Source organism: Sinocyclocheilus rhinocerous, unplaced genomic scaffold (assembly GCF_001515625.1).
Source record: "Sinocyclocheilus rhinocerous isolate Xijiao unplaced genomic scaffold, SAMN03320098_v1.1 scaffold400, whole genome shotgun sequence".
NCBI lineage: Eukaryota > Metazoa > Chordata > Actinopteri > Cypriniformes > Cyprinidae > Sinocyclocheilus > Sinocyclocheilus rhinocerous.
Genome location: NW_015666595.1, coordinates 337,946 through 357,715, shown reverse-complemented (window position 1 = coordinate 357,715; position 19,770 = coordinate 337,946). Strand labels below are relative to the sequence as shown.

The 19,770-nt window shown below is 39.1% G+C and overlaps 1 protein-coding gene and 1 pseudogene across 2 annotated transcripts; both read right to left on the bottom strand.

Moving 5' to 3' along the window:
• Nucleotides 1–337: 337 nt before the first annotated feature.
• LOC107733008 (sortilin-like) lies at nt 338–9,445 on the bottom strand (annotated as a pseudogene).
• A 4,094-nt stretch (nt 9,446–13,539) lies between these two features.
• Nucleotides 13,540–19,523, bottom strand: LOC107733014 (centrosomal protein of 83 kDa-like). 2 transcript variants are annotated; one of them, XM_016544522.1, is made up of 16 exons: nt 19,364–19,523; nt 19,049–19,254; nt 18,780–18,930; nt 18,473–18,565; nt 17,495–17,626; nt 17,163–17,414; nt 16,928–17,059; nt 16,701–16,815; nt 16,477–16,621; nt 16,239–16,388; nt 15,773–15,848; nt 15,515–15,672; nt 14,662–14,791; nt 14,392–14,495; nt 14,115–14,283; nt 13,540–13,966 (listed from the first exon to the last, which is right to left on the bottom strand). In XM_016544522.1, the coding sequence occupies exons 2-16, from the start codon at nt 19,252–19,254 to the stop codon at nt 13,811–13,813; spliced, it is 2,169 nt and encodes a 722-aa protein (XP_016400008.1). In that variant the 5' UTR covers nt 19,364–19,523; the 3' UTR covers nt 13,540–13,810. The 2 variants fall into 2 exon arrangements, with proteins under 2 accessions (XP_016400008.1, XP_016400007.1); XM_016544521.1 differs by lacking the exon at nt 19,364–19,523 and having other exon boundaries at nt 19,049–19,263.
• Nucleotides 19,524–19,770: the final 247 nt, after the last annotated feature.

Here is a 19,770-nt window from a genome sequence, read left to right as displayed (position 1 = left end):
GCATAAAAAATGCAGATGTTTAAATGCATTTTAATTTATTTACAATTCAAAAACAGTTGATTGGTCTATTTGAAATTGCATATTCCCAAATCTCAAGGAGGATTGCCAGCAGCAGCCGGAGGGAATATGAATGATTCCAGTGCAAAAGACAGAGAGGGTGAAAATAAATTAACTCGTAATGATTATCCTCTGGTCCCTGTATAAGACACTTCATAGGACAAAATAGGAACCTGATATCATTTGCCTCGGTTTGAAAAATGTAGTTCACCATTATTTCCAAGCGTTTATTATCCAGTTACAGTGCCTGGGTGTGAGATTCATTTGAAAAACTTGTCTGCAAAGCCCGAGTAGTTCCAAGAGTTTAAATGTTGTTCACTCAATGAGATCCTAAAGAAGAAATAAAAAAAATCAGCAAGGCAAGCGAATGCTAAAATACATAATCAACTATAAATAAATAAATACAGCCAAATTCAGTCGATACAGGCGAGGATAATATTGATTGATTCATCAAGCTCATTTCATCGGAATCCTCCTGGACTTGGAAACCATTTAGTTTGCCATTGGGGCTGCTGTCTTTGCTAACACACAGATCATCATCATCTTGGAGTTGCAGAGCAGAAAAGCGATAAGCATGTGACCTGCAGGGGGCAGAATTTGACCAATAGAGAATCTGACTTCTGCAATGTACTGAATATCTTGTGTGAGAGATACTGAATGTGGCTTCAAATGGATATAATATCCAACGGAGGCCAATCAGGTTTTATCATGTGACCTTACCTATGCCTACAGTTTATTCTCCTTGAGGTGATTATTAAAGCTGCAGTAATACCCAAACCAATGACCCCCACACAAGTACACACCACAATAAGAACCAGCATGCCCAGCTGCAATAGAAAGACAATAAATGTATTTATTCAGTTCATCAACTATGTTTTTCTATATGTATTCTTTTAAAGCTCTTTTAAAAAAGTATTTATGGTCTTTATATTGTATCATACATGATAAGTGATTTTACTTCATGTTTTTGGCCACTGTATAGTGAATAATTATTGTCATGACAAATGGGCCACTCACTGACTCACTCACAGTATGCGAATTTGAGGAGGCTGGTGAAATGTCCTTCCCACAAAGATTTTTGAAAGAGTCTTCTCTTCTCGGAGGGCTGAAACCCCCCTCACATTTATCACCAGGAATCTTACGATACCTGTTTAATACAGTGTTATAATTATAGCAATTAAGTGTATGTGTGTGTGTTTTAAATTTTTTTATATGGAAAATAAAGATATATTTCACCATCACCCTGTATGCTGAAGGTCATCTAGCTCCCCATTTAAGCAAATATCCTGGGTTTGATTCAAGAAGTCGGCTTGTAGGAGACACTCCGAGGTGTTTTCATGCAGATAGAAACCGTACTCACTGTTGACAGGAGAGATGTTCAGAAAACACTTTCGTTTGGCCGCAAGCAGAAGTCCAAACCTCAGTGTGGTGCAATTTTTCCTACCACATGTAGTCATCTCTAGTGCAAGGACATGAGTGCTGCTGCCTGCTGACCACATATCCTCTCCCATTTCTACATGCTGACAGTTTCTTCAGTCTTCTAAATGTTTCTTTGTAGCCCAAGAGGCATCCATCTGTTTCTGGGTCAGAGTCAGAGTCATAGTCAGAGAGCGCCAACCACTGCACATAGTCCTGTTCATCACCTAGGAACACCGAGAGATTGTAAAACTGTAGTTTTTACAAAGGAACTTTTTCATTCTTAAGGCAGTGACATGAAGCTGATGGGCTGGTTGGTAAGAGAGATCACTCCGATTAGCTATTCAGCTTAGTGAACTAGTGCAAGCAAGTAAAATGGAATTGACGAAAGCTGGTATGGAGAGTTATTTCCTCTCACGCAAGTTCAGAATGTATGTGCTAGTTGCCCATTGGCTGTAGTCTTTGCGGTGTGTTAAAGTGCTAATTTTTGGTTCAGACGCAGGCGTCATGAGGCAACACCACAGTCGGCTTTCGTCGCCACTATGATTTGATGATGTAGTATAATACTTATTACAGTATTTAAAATCTGCCCATAATTCTTGAAATGTTTCTTACATTCTCTGGTGAGCAGGTGCTCAAAGTCTATGGTGACAGCCACCCACATGGGCTAATCATCATCATCTGGGCGGAAGCCGAAAATGCTGATATTCATTGTCTTAGTGCCCGGCTCGGATGCCAGTCCGGCCAAGAAGATGGGGTGGTCGGTGAAATTAAATATTTTCCAGCACTGTCCTTCATCTGTGGAAAGCCTGAAAACATTCAGACACACAGTCATATATGACAGTGACTACATATTACACATTTTTTCTTTCAGAACAAGAACAACGTGTAATACAACTGCAGGGCAAGTGATAGTGTGTTACTTTATTGAGCTGATCTGTCTGTCTCTATGCGCCTCCACAGCCACTATCAGGCCTCCAGAGTCCAGGATGGTGTAGTGGTGAGGTCCTCTCAGAGTCCCCCACCAGGTGTAACCTCCGTCCCTAGACACGTACACGGCCGGACGGCTGAAATGGAGTCACCGACACTACCTGCAGTAACATTTAACATTCTGCATTCTCCAAAAATGGCGCTGATCAACGCTCATTCTCTGGTTAACAAGACCTACATTCTTAATGATTTTATGTCCTCTCAAAATCTGGACTTCTTGCTTATTACTGAAACTTGGGTGAAGAAAGGAGACTTAAGCCCCTATTCTGAACTTGTTTCAGCAGATTGCGGTTTTTACGATGCTCCCCGACCTACTGGTAGGGGAGGAGGATTGGCTATTATCACAAGGAAAACTTTTAAATCACGTTGTCGTCTATTATCCTCTGCCACATATACAAGCTTTGAATCTCAGATATTATTGCTTGACTGGTCTGAACCAATAGTCCTAGTTTTGGTATATCGGCCACCTCACTTAGTAAATGGTTTTATAGCGGAATTTTCTGAATTCATAGGGGACCTGGTTACTAAACATGACCGATTTCTTTTAGTTGGTGACTTCAATGTCCATGTGTGTTGCCCCTCTAAACAGTTATCCACTGAATTCCTGAACACCATTGACTCTTTTAATTTACTGCAATGGGTTAGCCATCCTACACATCTACAAGGGCACACTTTGGACTTAATATTGACTTTTGGGCTGACTATAACGGACGTTGAAGTGATTGAATCCCCCATATCTGACCACTTTCCCATTGTATTTATGATGTGTCTTCCTGAGATTCCCCAGATAACAGTCTCTGATATAAGACAAACTCGCGTATACTCGTCACATTTTTGCGAGGATTTTACTGCGCTTTACAATAAAGTTAACTCTTCCCTGTCGGTTGAGTCATCACTCTCTGGTCTTGATGCTGAATACCATTTCAATTCTTTAAATACAGTCTGGACGGATGTATTAAACTCCATTGCACCTTTTAAGCATTTTAAACTAAAACCCAAATTAGAACCCTGGATTGATAATAACATTCGCTCCCTCAGACAATCCTGCAGAAAAGCGGAAAGAAAATGGAAAAAAGACAAACTGCAAATCTCTTTTGATATTCTAAAAAATGTGTTTGTCCTTATAAAAAATGTGTTTGTCCTAAGAGCTGTTAAGAAAGCCAAGGCCTTCTATTTTTCAAATCTTATTGAAAAGCATCACTGTACTCCTAAAATACTTTTCTCTGTTATTAACTCTGCTCTAAATTCTCCTACTAATTATTTTCAAAATCCTTCCTTTGCGCTTTCTGAGGACTTCCTGAGATACTTCTGTGACAAAGTTACAAATTTGAGGGCCCAGATACAGGTAACAGATTACGTTGAGTTGCCACCTACAAATCCAACACCTTGGACAACATTTAACGATGTATCTTTACAAACAGTCAAGGAGGTGATCACAAAATTAAAACCCTCTTTCTGTCCCCTTGATGTAATTCACCTCCGCTTTTTGAGGCAAATTATTGATACTGTGGTCCCAGGGCTGGTATCACTGTTGAATAACTGCTTGAAATCCGGGTCCATTCCGGACGACCTGAAAATGGCCATGGTTACCCCGGTTCTCAAGAAGCCCTCTCTTGACGCCTCTGTTTTAGAAAATTATCGACCAATTTCCACCTTACCATTTATCTCAAAAGTAATGCTCCGTCTTATTTGTCTGATTTACTCCACCCCTACTCCTCGAAGAGGGGACTAAGATCAGAGGGCAAATTTCTCCTTCAGACCCCTAGAACACGCTTAAAAACCAGAGGATCTAGAGCCTTTGAAGTGGCTGGCCCCACCCTTTGGAACAACTTACCAATTCACATCAGAATGGCTTCTACTTTATCTGAGTTCAAGTCATATCTTAAAACACATCTTTTCTCTCTGGCTTTTAACATGTAGTAATCTGCGCCTTTGAATTGTTTTAATCTGCTTTTGCTGTTGTATGGATTTTGAATTGTTTTTATTTGTTTTCTGATTTTCTCCTTGTTATATATTATTGTATGTTGTGCAGCACTTTGGTCGGCCTTGTTTCGTGCTTAAATGTGCTCTAGAAATAAAACTGAACTTGAACTTGAGCTTGAACATTCAGACAAGTTTGAATGTTAAGTTGTGAAAGTTGTGGAGATAGGTGGTAGGGACTAGTACCATGAGCAATGACCAGACCAATGGCGGTAGGTTCAGAGAGAGGCAGCATGGGAGTGATTCCACTGAAGTGACTGTGCTCTCCGTGGATATGCAGGTTGCACTGGAACAGAAAACGGAAACAACCACACGCACGCATTTAAAGTAACCTTTAAAGTCGCATGACATGAAAAAATTAAACCTCACATCTCATAATCCAATCAAAAACCGATGTATAGAACCAGGTCACTGCCTTGATTGAACAGGAAATACATCAACAGAGCGGGAAAAAATAGTGCTTAACGAAACTTTAAAGGGTTAGTTCACCCAAAAATTAAAATTCTGTCATTAATTACTCACCCTCATGTCGTTCTAAACCCGTAAGACCCCTGTTCATCTTCGGAACAGATGAAAAAAAAAGAAGATATTTTTGATGAATTCTGAGAGCTCTCTGACCCTCCCATAGACAGCAATGTAATTACCACGATCAAGGTCCAGAAATGTAGCAAAGAGATTGGTAAAATAATCCATGTGACATCAGGGGTTCAACCATAATTTTACGAAGCTACGAGAATACTTTTTGTACGCAAAAAAACAAACAAAAAAAATGACTTTATTCAACAACTCGTCTCCTCCGTGTCACCGTAGCGCCATCTTGGAGAGTATCCACTGAACGCAAACAGCGTATGCTGTTCTGTGTCATCTGCGTCACGCAAATACGTTTTCTATGTTGTTTATGCTTTGATTTGAACGAAAACAACGTATCCGCGTGACGCAGCTGACACAGAACAGCATACGCGGAGGAGACGAATTGTTGAATCGTTATTTTTGGGTGAACTATCCCTTTAACAAATGAAATTTAATTTATCATAATTCAGTCCTCAACCGTTACCTTTTTTGAGCTATCTGGACAATTCACATTCTCTGGCTTCTTCAGAAATCTCCATCGCCTACCTCTGTCGAACGAAATGACTGAACGAATGCGTCCATCTGCGGTCCAAAATGAGTTTGACATCTTTTAGTAATGACATAAAAGCATCACCAATACAAGTGTGATTGGAAATTTGCCACTTAAAGGAATAGTTCACCCGCCGAAAAAGAAAATTCTGTCATCAGTTACTCAACCCCATAAGACTTTCATTCATCTTTGAAAAAAACAAATGTAATTTTTAATGAAACCTGAGAGGTTTGTCCCTCTCCACTCCACTTAAACGTTGATGCTTCAAAATATTCGTAAAAGAAATTCATATGAATACATTGGTTTAATCCAAATCTCCCAAAGAGACACAATCGCTTTATATGATAACGGATTTAATTTAGGCTGTTTTCACACACATGCATAAAGCACATCAAATATGGTAAACGGAAGCTCAAACGTACTTCCTTGACGCAGAATTTTCAATTCTGGGTGAACTAACCCTTTGGGCACCCTTTAAGACAAATAAACAACATGAAACAAACGTTCATACCCTCCTCCAGTATGTTGGTGAGACAGACCCCTCTCAAAGATGTAACGTTAGTGAAATCGCTCTTCCCCTCCCCGCCAAACAGGTGGCGCTCTAGAGACTTCGAATACAGGATTCCACGGTCATCAGAGGTGTAGATTGTCCCAAAATAGGTGTCTTCTGTAAGCATGTGAGATCACATCACATACAAACACTCCGCTGACACAGCTTTCTCTCAGACGAGATAAGAGATCAGCCATAAGCCATCATTATTCACACGCATACACAGCAAACCCATCTAACCGGCTTCATGTGACAAAATGTGAATCGAACATCCAGTGAGAAACAGATCGACATGTAAAAAGCATTATGGGAATTAAGATAACTCTTCACATGAGCCATGGACTGTATATCATACATACATGTAAATACAATGAGGGGTGTATTTGTGTGTAACTTTCCGCTAGTGTGACAGCGGAGGCCTGACTGAAAGACTACACCATCCTCACTCTTATCTGTTTCCAGTGATCATCGCAGCACAAAGACCTCCAGACTCAAAGATGAATAGCGTACACACTGACCCAAAAGATTCTAGCATTTTGTGCAGAGACATTCTATGATATGTCAAAACAAAGTGGAACTCGCTTGACAAGTCCAGCCTACACACTGTTAAACTGACAGCAACAGTGGTTGAGTTGTTAAATAATACTGATGCTTTTCTTTTACACCTCTTACAGGATGGAGAAAGAAAGAGGAAGTTAAAAAGCGTGAAACGGCACCTCCAGGATTGTCCACATGCATGAAGATCATGTCCTCGTCGCCGTCCAAAACGGAGTAGAACTGCAAACAGACATCAAAAGTGAGTCAAACAGTTGCACACAGCTCTCCAGTCATGTTTGCAAGCGGTTGTGACAGGTTTTTTTTTCTGCCAAATCAGCAGGGCCAACTTGAAAGGGGGAGTAGCAGCACAACTCTCATACATTTCCCCAAACATATTTATGAAAATAAAACAATAAAAAAATGTATTATATGAATGAATGATAAACTAATAAATTATTAATATAATCCAACTATTATAATTATATTATTAATTAATTAATTATTATATGTATTTATATTTAATTAAATGAATAATTAATCAATTAAAATACATTTAATTATATAAATTAATAATTAAGTAACACATTATTAATACAATTCAATTATTATTATATTATATTTTAAATGATATTATAATACATTATAAATTCAAAAATTATAAATATATTAATTTATCAGTTTTATTCTTTTATTAGAAGTGTGTTCAAACTTGTGTTATAACTAAATAAAGAATATATACATGATAACATTATATCAATTAGGGCTGCACGGTTGTGGCAAAAATCATAATTGTCAATTATTCCCTTGAAATTGTAATTGCGATTATTAATTACGATGATCACAATTTATACTGAATGATGTTTATACCATTGTTTGAAGCAACAGCATGCCATATTTTTAGATGAAAATAAACAAGCTGAAAACACTAACTGAAAAACTTTTAGTGCTTTTCTATAGTATTAAGCCTCAAATGTCAACTATACATCGGATTGGTTTCTTCTTTAAATAAGAAAAGTAAAAAATATGGTATTCTAATGTTATAATGTTTATTATATAATACATTATTATTATTATAATACAAGAATATGTATATATATATATATATATATACATACATACATATATATAGTGTGTTCAAACTTTGTGTGTTTTTCACACCTGCTCTGTGGTTGCTGATGGTAGCTGAGCTTTTTTGAAATGGTCACCCTGGTCTGAGGACACATAGATGACACGGGGAGAGGCCTGTAAACACAACATCTCATAAATCAAGCATGCTTTGATGATTCTTACAGAAGGGAAAATGAAAAAGGGTGGGCAACATGGTGTGTGTTCATGTGGGTGAACACATGCTTGAGTGTACATGTTGTCTGAATTCCACACCAGTTTTTCCATGACAGAGGTAAACAGGAAGCCACCGATATATCCGAAGGAGAAGATGTTCTTGGCGATGGTGGTGAAATTTTTGCCGCAATCCTGCATCCTTCTTAGAATAAGCTCGCCTCGTCTTGCTGCCTCCACTGGTTCAAACCCAATTAATAGAGTTCATTAATTTATCATTCAATTTATAAGCATGGCCAATTTTCTGTGTTGTACATAAAATGTATCTCAAAGAACATCAGTTATTTTTGTCTAATGATTCCTTTAATGTTATTTAATGAAAAAACCTAGATGAAATCACACACCAGTTCCTTTTGGGCTGGAACTGAAGAAAAGAGTGATTCCAGATCCCCTTTGAAAGAAATAAAAAAGGGAAACTATATTTTAGTTACAGAAAGTTATCGTTTTTTTCCAATAAGAATATGTTTCTTAACCGTCTGATTGAAAAAAGTTATAGAAAATATTTTGAAAAAAAAAAAAAAAATAGATGATGACCATGTGAACGTGTGAACTCCTTTGTGAACTTCAGACCAACTGTTCCCAAAGTCTTGTGAGAGCCATAGCCCATCCTAAAGAGAGAGAGCATGTCAACAAACTGTCACATATGACATCTTAAAGGGATACTCCACCCCAAAATGAAAATTTTGTCATTAATCACTTACAAAAATAACGACTTAATTCAACAATTCGTCTCCTCTGTGTCTCTCTGCATCACCATAGCGCCATTTTGGAGAATAACCACTGAACGCAAGCAGCGTACGCTATTCTGTGTCAGCCGCGCTGCACGGATGCGCTGTTTTCGTTCAAATCAATGCGTAAATACACGTAGAAAACGTATCCTTGATATTCTCCAAAATGGCTCTACAGTGATGCGGAGAGACACAGAGGAGACGAATTGTTGAATAAAGTCGTTATTTTTGTTTTCTTCGCTTACAAAAAGTATTCTCGTCACTTTATAACGTTACGATTGAACCACTGATGGCAGATGGACTATTCTGACGATGTCTTTCAATACTTTTCTGGATCTTGACAGTGTAATTTACTTGGCAGTCAATGGGACAGTCACAAGCCTCCCGGTTTTCATCCAAAATATCTTAAATTGTGTTCCGAAGACGAACAAAGCTTTTACGGGTTTGGAACGACATGTGGGGTAAGTGATTAATGACAAAATTTGCATTTTGGGGTGGAGTATCCCTTTAAGTGTCTTAAGTGTCAACTAATTAAAAATACAATCGGGGGTGTCAGAAACCTGAATCACCTCACAAACTGTTAAGGGGGCTTGAAAGAGTAGGAGGTAAAACCTTACTCACGTCAATGCTTATGACCACAAGGTATTTTGGGTCCTGGTAGTGGAACTGAATGGCCTGTGCTGGATGGAATGGAAGCTGCACTGATCTGAACGTCACACCAGCATCCATTGACGTAAAAATAACTCCTCCTGGGGTCTCGGTGAAAGGCAGGTTGGCTGTTAGAATAACCTATAATGGTGACAAAAACGTTACATACAATTTACTTATAAAACAATAAAGGACAGAAATCATGAAGAGGAGAAATTACAGTGTAGTTTTTTTTTTTTGAGATGATGACAAAAGTTAGTTTTGAAGAACTAACACACAGCAGGATATTAGCTTCACACCAGCCCCACTTCAGAGGAAGTTATAAAAAGAGTGTGGTTTCATGTTAGTGATTGGTTTTAACACAAAGTGGCTGCTGTCAATAGCAATGTCTGTTAAAACCATGAGCTGTCATGAGACAATTGTAAATGTCATGGCCTTTTCTGTTTGGACTGAAAAAAAATATTTCTCACATACTGACAACTACGTACAATGACAAAGTACTGGAAAAAAGGTCATACTACATCTAATATTATTATTAGTTATCAGCATTAGCTAAGACAAGTTTGACTCGCGAGAGATAAAGCCATGGCTTCAGACTTGATGTTAGCACATCTGTTTACCTGTTGAGGGTTCCCAGGTCCAGCACTTATCCCAAAGTCCTTCTTTATAAATGTGTTGTTAATGGCATGGGAGACATCATGAAAAGACTTTCCATAGTCTTCACTATAAAAAGATTCAGCTTATTAGTAAATAAGTCCAAATTGGTTTCATCTTTTAAGAAGCAGCTGGCTAGGCCAATAAACAGGGCGATTTTTGGCTGGTTTGAGATCAGCATCTGTGGCCGCTTAGCTAATTAAAAGAAGCACCAGTAAAAGCCTGAATAGGCCACATTAGTCTACATCTGGGGTGCCCGGTCCTGTTCCTGGAGAACTACTGTCCAACCCTGATCAAACACACCGGAACCAGCCAGTTAAGATCTTCAGGAGCACCTGACAATTACAGATTGCAGAGCTGAAGTCTGCAGGTAGATAGATCTCCAGGAACAGGATTGGGCAGCTCTGGTCTACATGGTATTCAGGTAAAAATTGCACCACTGACCTCCTATAAAGACGTGATGAACCGCCTTCATAAAATGAGTCTGAGGAAGCGCTGAGTGTGGAAAGGACCAGGATTACCTGCGATGGACAGAAAAAGTGTTCAGACTACCCCTGCATAATGTCTTAAAATAAAATAATATATGTGACCCTGGACCACAAAACCAGTCTTAAGTCACTGGGGTATATTTGTAGCAATAGCCAAAAATACATTGTATGGGTCAAAATTATAGATTTTTCTTTTATGCCAAAAATCATTAGGATATTAAGTAAAGATCATGTTCCATGAAGATATTTTGTAAATTTCCTGCCGTAAATATATCAAAACTTAATTTTTGATTAGTAATATGCATTGCTAAGAACTTCATTTGGATAACTTTAAAGGCGATTTTCTCAGTATTTTGATTTTTTTTGCACCCTCAGATTCCAGATTTTCAAATAGTTGTATCTCAGCCAAATATTGTCCTATCCTAACAAACCATACATCAATGGAAAGCTTATTTATTAATTCTTAATAAACTCATGCTTTCAGATAATGTATAAATCTCAATTTTGAAAAATTGACACAAGACTGGTTTTGTGGTCCAGGGTCACATATATAAAACCCAAGCTTCTAGAGGGCACATAACTCTGAAGTAATGAATTTAGGTAAATGGGTGCAGAGCCAGTGGTGGTTTTGTAGGCAAACATTAATGCCTTGAATTTAATGTGAGCAGCTACTGGTAGCCAGTGCAAATTGATGAACAGAGGTTTACACTTTACATCAAAACTGAATGATTATGAATGAAAAACTACAATGTTCATCCAAATTATGAAGACAATAACCTAAAAACAGAGAACTTAGAGATAATGATTAGTTACCGGTAATCTTTAGATGATTTGGCAAGACTGACTAACCCCAGTTCCATCTCCAACCCATGTGAGGGTAAAACTTGATCCATCATCACCATGAAACCCGGTCTGGAAAAAGACCAGAGGACAGAGTTGCACATATACTGATGGAAGTGGACATTCCTGTTCTGTCTGTCATTTAAAGGGATGGTTCACACAAAAATGTAAATATTTTACTCTTCCTAGTGTTGTTCCAAACCTATAGGACTTTATTATTTTTTATTAATATTATATAATAGATATATGAGAATTGTTTCAGTTTTCTGTTTCAGTGTCCAAAACAACACTGGACAAATAAATAGTAAAATAAATAAATAAAATGACAGACTTTTAATTATTGCCAACTATCAGTTAAAATCTCCAATATCTAACTTTTAGTAAATACAGAAATATTGTTAGCACAACTATAACCTTTGTCACCATAACTGTAGGAGTAGGGTAAATTCAGGTAAATTGGGTCACCTTTTGACATTCATCTCAATGTCAAAAGCAAAATGCCAACAAAAAAAAAATCTTTATTCGGATTGAGTGAACTTCAGTATCTCGTTCTCACCTCGTGCGTGTGGCTGAGCAGAAGCGCTTGGTCTTTGGGTGACATTGGAGACTTGCATGCTGTGAAACGCGCTTGTCCAGTCCAGGTGTCCCGTCTGTCTCGAGTGACCGCGTGCAGTCCGAGAGAAAGTCACCGTCCTCGCGTTGCGCTTCCCGTGAACGAACGCGTCCTGACCGAGGACCAGTAAGCACACACTACCCAATACGACCAATGTCCAGTTCATGACTGTATGACAGATAGAAAGAAGTAAGTTTCCTAATGCCTCGGAAGATGCGCGCGGGAGGAGGAGTGAGCGCCACTGTCCGGACTCCGACTCACCGCAGACTCAAGCCAAGTGGGTCAAAGCGATGTGAGCTGCCTAACTCAACAGCAGCATATAATTCCGAGTCAGAATGATGGCTAAATATGCTGCACAAGCCTATAATGCCAAACAAAGCAACATTTTGGGACATTATAGACGTGTACAGGGCTTTTGGGCATCAGGTGCAGGATTTTGAGCATCAACGCGGCAGCATTTGAATAGTGTGCGCAAATTATAATTAAGATTAGTATACATTTAGGCACGTGCAGCGCTTATGGCTTTCACTGTACATGCCAACACACTCTTATAGCAATTCGTAACTATTTTACGTTTTGGCACATTCTTATGAATTATTTCGACTTAGGTTTACTGTTATGTTTAGGACCTCATGCGTACTTAAAATATCCTAAAATAAGTTTTTATACGAGTCAAATCGTATGAATCCTCCAAAACGTAAAATAGTTATGAAATGAAGTTTCGTTGGTTGTATTATGGGGGTGTGAAACACAGTAGGCAGTCTGTCAGGACTGAGTGAGATGGTTTCTTAATTGAAGAGAAGCACTCAATAGAGTTGGTTGATGTCTGATTTACTGAAAACGTTGTGGGTATACATGGATGTGGTTTTCACATGTACGCACACTGTAACCCAGTATAAACTCGAAGTCAATGTCTTTAAAGTAACTCTGAATGAACTAGAATACAGCTGCCAAACTCTCCATCTTCTCACATTCGCTGCGTCTCTCTCTAGCCTGTGATTCAGCTCCACCTCCCGTGGTGACATTGCAGCCGCAATGAACATTCTGATTGGTCAGAATAATCCGTGACTTAGAGACAGCCAAGCCTTTTGTACAAGTTACGTTTTCTTATTCGATCAGGTTGTGCGCGCAGCGCTTTTTGACCCTATGCTGTCTCGGTAGGACGCTCAGTAGGTTTTGTGACACAGCCATAGACTTGACTAAAAGCAAATTTTAACTTTATAAATAAATTTATCTTTGTATTGTTGCCTACCGCTTCAATTGACTCTTTTTTACAATTTTTTTTTTTTTTTGGCAGACAGTTCGTTGAGTTGTTACGTTCTTAATTTAATTCGGTCACAAGTAAACAATAATAAAACGAGAGTATAATAAAACAATAAAAACAATAATAAAATAATAATAACACGTTAGGGTGAGTGCTCATCTGACACGTTCATCAGTATTTTATCATTATTTTTTATCATAATACTCGCTACACATACACTATGTCAGCCCTACTGAAAGTTATTGTGATAAATGAATCTCAAGATCACAAATTACAAACAGTTTAATTTGTTTTGTTTTATTCTCTTTTTTTTTTCTTTCCAAAAGATGAAAAGGTGATGTCTCTCATTATAGATGCACACTGGGACTCATATAAAACATGGCTTCTCAAGTTTGAAACATGTTACAGATCATTTTCAATATGTACAACAAAAACCCTACAACACAAACCAACAATTTATGCAAGCTTTAGAAGCCCCTCCCCCCAGTTTAAAAAAGCACTGTGAGTCGTTTAAAATAAAACAGCTCACAAATGTCACAGTATGTTCAGTTTTTGGCACATGGTGAATGTAATCACACAGGTAGTGGTTAAGAAAGGTCTGGAAGCACATCCCGTGGGCTTGAGAGTCTCTCTCTGTCTCTGTCCAGAGGAGCAGCCAGCTCTTCCAGCTGCTGTTGCTGACTGTTTTCCAACTCTTCCAAGCGTCTCCGCAGCACAGACAACTCCCTCTGGTGCTGATCCTCCTGAGAGAGAAAATGCAGAAACAGATGAGTGGGATAAAGAGGGGGAAAAGAGAGAGGGGAGGATGGGAAAGCAGCAGATTTATATCCTGGGTTTTGTTATGGCCGACAAGAGAATATTCTACATTGTGGATGGGATGTTTGCAGACACCTGTATATTCAAGAAGATGGATTCTGCTGGGATGAGGAGGGATTGGGCCAGAGGGGTGGAGGAGGTCATCTGGTTGCCCAGCAACAGACGATGAAACTCATTGTGTCTCCTCTGCAGCTCCTTCAGACGCTTGCTGAGTTGAGCATGTTCTTCAGAGTATGAGTATTTCCTGAGCGCACACACACATAAATAGAAAAAATATAATATAATAATAAACATACATTATTCTCTATGGAAAAAGGCCCCTGATGGTGTTATAAACTGAAGACGGAAGTACTTTCTAGCTGTGCTTGCTTCAATTTCAAGTTCTTCTATCTTGGCTTCCAGGAGCTGAATCTTGTCTTGAAGTTTGTTTTCTTTCAGTTCTGTCATGGTTTTTCTCTGGATAAGAAAACAGACCAATAATGCACCTTTATAATAACAATAGTTGTGACAATAAGTACAATAAATATAAAAGTACCAAACAAAAACTTAAAGATAGTCAACGTATCAGCAAGGTGTCAACCGTTCATGTTCCAAAAAGAAGACTGTAGAATTTAGACACTACCTTTTTCTGAGCAAATGCTGCCCTCTGCAGGCGCTCTTTGGCCTGGCTGTATTTCTCTCGTAGTTCTGCTTCTCTTTCCTGCAGTTTGTGTTTCTCCTCCAACCATTCCACCTGCCTTTCCTCCACCAACCTGTGACAATAAAACATCGACATTTCACTTAATTAACTTAATTTAACAATTCACTGTTCACTACATTGTTACAATTTTTAGGCTATTTTCATGGAAAGAACAGAGTAAAATCACATTAACTATTAATAATAATAAAAAAAAAAATAGAACAATTAATAATAATTGTAACAAAGAGGATAGGGATATACAAACAGGATAATTTGCATACAGAAAGAAAAAAATCTATATAGTGTTTAGTAACATTCAAGAAGTTGAAAGTGAACAGGAAATGATGGGAGTAAGGGAGAAGTGGAATCAGAAAATATCACTAGCTGGATGAGTCACATCACTCATAAGCACCAAGAGTTAACATGAGTAATATTTGCTAAATATTAGGCCATGGCTCTGATATATTCACATATGATAATATGGTTTCTTTATTTTTTTCAAGATGATTTAATATAGCTGTCAGGACAAAAAAAGAGATCTAATGTACCATTATCAACAAATCACCCATATTTGTAATAGCAGGGAAACATGTCTATCAAGCCCTTTTATAGAAGTTGAATCTTGCTTTGAAACCAACATTTCATCTTACCAATCAACTCTACCTCAAGCCTCTAAACTGAAGAAATGCTAAATGGCACGTTTTGATGCTCGCTCAGCAAGCTGTCAGCATTCTCTGAAATATTTTTGGTTCTCATTTGACAGTGACACTGGTATCCAGGTTACAATAAGGCGTACCTCTCGGCTTCCTGTTGGGTCCGTTCTAATTGTGTGCGAGTGCTCCGTAGTTCCTCTCTCACTCGCTCCAGACTTTCTCTCAGTCTGCTATTGGTGTCCAGCAGATCATTCTCCGAGTGAGACAGGGTTCCTATCTGTAGATTCAGCTCAGCGGTTTGCTGATAAACACAATTTACAAAACAGATGATTTGAGTTATATGATCGTCATGACTTCCATCTCTATATTCACAGTAATTTCACTTATTTTCCAGTGCTTACTCGTCTCAGGTCCGCGTTTTCTGCTCTTAAGCTTTCTAGCTCTTCCAGCTGTTGGCCCTGCTGCTGAACTTTGACTCTGTATCACAAGCATTCAGACAGGAAATCAAACCGGGATTGAAGATCATATTATCTTACTGTATACAGCTACTGAGCATTTAGCAATTTCTTCTCACTCAGTTGAAGTCAACATGAAATAAATATTAATGTGAACGATTCATCCATGTATGTTTAATTTTTTAATCACAATGTCATAACTGGATCTTCAATCTGATCTCAATCTGTATCAAAAACTGATACATAGAACCAAGCCCCTGACCTACATTTTTCTTTTTCCGATAATCTATTACACTCGGATATATGTCATAATATGGAGGAAAATATTTGTTGCTACGACTTTAACGATAAAGGGTCCGTTTTGATTTTATGTGGAGGTTAAACTGAATCAAATGACCCTGAAGAAGCTTGCCTCAGATTTAGCAGTTCCTTACGAACAGACTCTTCCCCCAATTGTGCAGCACGGAGATGCTCTTCCCACTCCTCTTTCTGAGAGCTCCCTGCTGCCTCCTGAAGAGCTCTCTGCTGTTCAAGCTCAGATAAACGATTCTCCAGCTCCAGCCTGATGACAATTAAATAAATTCATTTGAATGTAAAATCCCATGAAGCTTTGAATCAGTTCCTCGTCTGATATTAATAATAGTGCTTACTTTTCTTCCTGAAGGGTGGCCATCTTGTGTATCTCCTCCTCTCTCGCTGCCTGTACCCTGCGCACCATCTCATGCTCTTTTTCAGATATCAACTCTTTATTTCTCTCAAACGCTGACTTCATGACCTCAATATCTGACTGTAGACCTAAGAGAGAGAGAGACATTTATTATTGTAAAATAGGTTCCAAGAAAGTAAATGAAAGAAAAGAAAGATGTTTGTTTACCCTCTACTTGGCACTGCAGTGTATCTCGGTCTCTTTCTAGTTCTCCTTTGGCTCTGACACACTCTAGTTTTAAGTTACTCAACTCCAGCTTATGTGTGTGCTTCATCTCTTCAATCTGGCCAAGAAAGCACACACAATTAACGGGATATATCACTACAGATATGAAGCATGGGGACATGTGGTGATAAAATCTGACTGGTCAAGTCACTCAGGCTGTATTCATGCACCTGAATGTTGAACGAGTTGATCTCCCTTTCGGCTTTGTGCAGTTTGCCTGTGAGGAGTGTGTTTTGTTCCTGAGATAGACGGAGTTCACTTTCTGTCCGGTCCAACTGCATATGAATAGACTGCTTCTCTGCCTACTTTTTACACTGAGCTTGCCTCACTAACTTGCCTCATTTTCCTTATCAAATCTTATTTGTATCATCAAAAATCTACAACCCTTCACTTTTATCCACTCACCTCCAGGGCTTTTACTGCAGCCTGGGATTCAGCCAGCTGTCGGATCTGGATCCGCTGCACATTTTCGGCCTGAGCACCGGAATTATTTCTCTCCGCTCTGAGTTCAGTGACCTCTGCCTCCAGGCCTTTGAGCCGCTGGTGGAGTTGAGCTTTCTCCCTCAGCAGGGCTTCAACCCGTTTCCCGTCCCGTGCCGGGTCTCCGCTCTCCAGCTGAGCAGCCAGATCCTCCTTATCACGCTCTAGTCTGGCCACCTGCACAATCACATACATAACACTCCTTCATAAAGAGACACTGCTGGGTCAAAATTCAATTCAAAATGATAAAAACATACATCAGCTTCATGCCGTATCCGCCTCTCCTCCAGGACTCGGGTGTGCTCCTCTTTCTGGTGATCAAACTCTGACTTGAGGAAAGTGAGGTCATAACGGAGTTTATTATACTCAGACCTGTAATTCTCTGCTTCCTGTCACAGAGAGAAATATAGAAGGACATTTCAAGACTAAAAAAAGGCTAGATCTAGTAGATCCTTTGTAGATACTGTGTTTTTTATAACGTGTAGAAAAGACAAAGCAATCATCTGTAATGGACAGGATTCTGGCTGTAGCATGTACTTAGGTGGTTGTCATGGGAACAGGAGTAAATAGTTGTGGAGTGGGAGTCAGCTGGTGTGGAGGGGCATCTTTTACCTCCTGGAGTTTGTTGAAGCGTTCTCTGATGGGAGCCTCCAACTCCTGCTGCACCTAAAACGTGAATCGTGAATCAGAGACTTTTTAATGTGATCTCAAACTTTGGACTTCACTGTTTATAAATTATTTATGTTATACTTAATACATATTTATTATATATATTCTATTTTATTTTTTTAAATATTTCCCAAAAATGTGAAATCACTGTGATAACCAATACTTAGGGTGCATAGATCAGTAAAAATTACTTAATTACTTCAAATTATGTAATTACTTCAAATGAAAAAAGCAGAATCCGCACTCACTTATAAACTTAATCAAGTTTTTTTTGTACAAAAAGCACAAATGCATCATCAGGATCATCAAGTTTATTATACTCAGACCTGTAATTCTCTGCTTCCTGTCACAGAGAGAAATATAGAAGGACATTTCAAGACTAAAAAAAGGCTAGATCTAGTAGATCCTTTGTAGATACTGTGTTTTTTATAACGTGTAGAAAAGACAAAGCAATCATCTGTAATGGACAGGATTCTGGCTGTAGCATGTACTTAGGTGGTTGTCATGGGAACAGGAGTAAATAGTTGTGGAGTGGGAGTCAGCTGGTGTGGAGGGGCATCTTTTACCTCCTGGAGTTTGTTGAAGCGTTCTCTGATGGGAGCCTCCAACTCCTGCTGCACCTGTGCTTTCAAGAGCTCCAGCCGCTGAGGGGTCAGCACCTTAAACCCATGAACTTTGAATATTGTCATATATATTCATATCTGAATATACTGTATGAACGACTAGTATAAGTATTATTAATTTGTAGCAACTAGTATGTAAAACTACAGTTTTATATACTACTTTTGAATGTCATAATGAAATTATATAATGAAATTTAGTCTACGTGTTGCCTGTAAATGTAAAACGTCTAAAATGTACAGTAATGTGTACCTGCAGTCTGAGCTCCTCCAGCTCACGTGTTTTATCCAGCAGTTCTCCTCTGAGCTCGGCCAGCAGCAGCTGCTGTTTCTCCTGAGCAACCTGGCGATCACTGAGCAGGCGTTTCAGTTCACTCTGCGCCCGGGTGTATTCATCCTGCAGTCTGCTCACACACACAAACACATTTGCTCAGCTTAACCCAAAACAGTAGACACTGAGGTTAAACAGGATATCTTACAGTATATAGATATGCAATATTCATTCACAGCACAGTCCCTCACCTGGTGTTCTCCACTTTCAAGGTCTGATAGTTGGTCTTGTGGTTCTCGCAGCGCATTCTCTCATCAATAAGCATTTTCTGGAGCTCCATATCGGAGCTGGTGAGTCCCGTGGAGCCGCTCAGGAAGACTGCGGCTTTCCCACCGCCTCCTGCAGGCTCCAGGTTTGGGAACAGGGCAGATGACTGCCCTAACACTGGAGGGTTCATCTGGTCCATAGCAGAAAAAAAAGCGCGAGGGAACAAAAGCAAAGGATTTTATACCTCCCCCAGAAACCACTAAAACCTCAAAAGATCTCTAAAAAAAAAAGACAAAGACCTCAATCAACACAAATGTCTCCACTTCAGCCAACCAAAGTCAAGAGATGCAGTCATATCTCATCAGGACCGGCTGTTTTAAATCACTTGTAAGAGCCTAGTTAGCATGAACAAAGCAGCTAATCACTACATGTGCAGCACAAGAGTCCTCATTTGCTCCTCTGCTCTCAAGTGATTAGAAGTGAAGCTCAGGCTGGTCTCCAGTGATTCCCTCTGTTGTAGAAACAGAGCTACTCCAACATAAACACATAACGGCTTCCCATGTTGTCCAAGCAACTGAGCCACTCGGGAAACGAACCCAGCTCATTTAAAACAGCGCTAGATGAAGCATTTCGTGTTGTCTGTGAGTGGAAGTGCATAGATGGTTTTAACTGCTGCTATACTGAAATGTCATGTAAACAGTGCGTA

Bases quoted from the DNA above. Each gene is read 5' to 3' on its own strand.
- LOC107733014 (XM_016544521.1), bottom strand. From the start codon at position 19,263: ATGGACCAGATGAACCCTCCAGTGTTAGGGCAGTCATCTGCCCTGTTC. The intron at 14,792-15,514 runs GTACGCCTTATT...TTATTGTCACAG, and splicing joins ACCCAACAGGAAGCCGAGAG to GTTGGTGGAGGAAAGGCAGG. The intron at 14,284-14,391 runs GTACTTCCGTCT...GTGTGCGCTCAG, and splicing joins GAAGCAAGCACAGCTAGAAA to GAAATACTCATACTCTGAAG.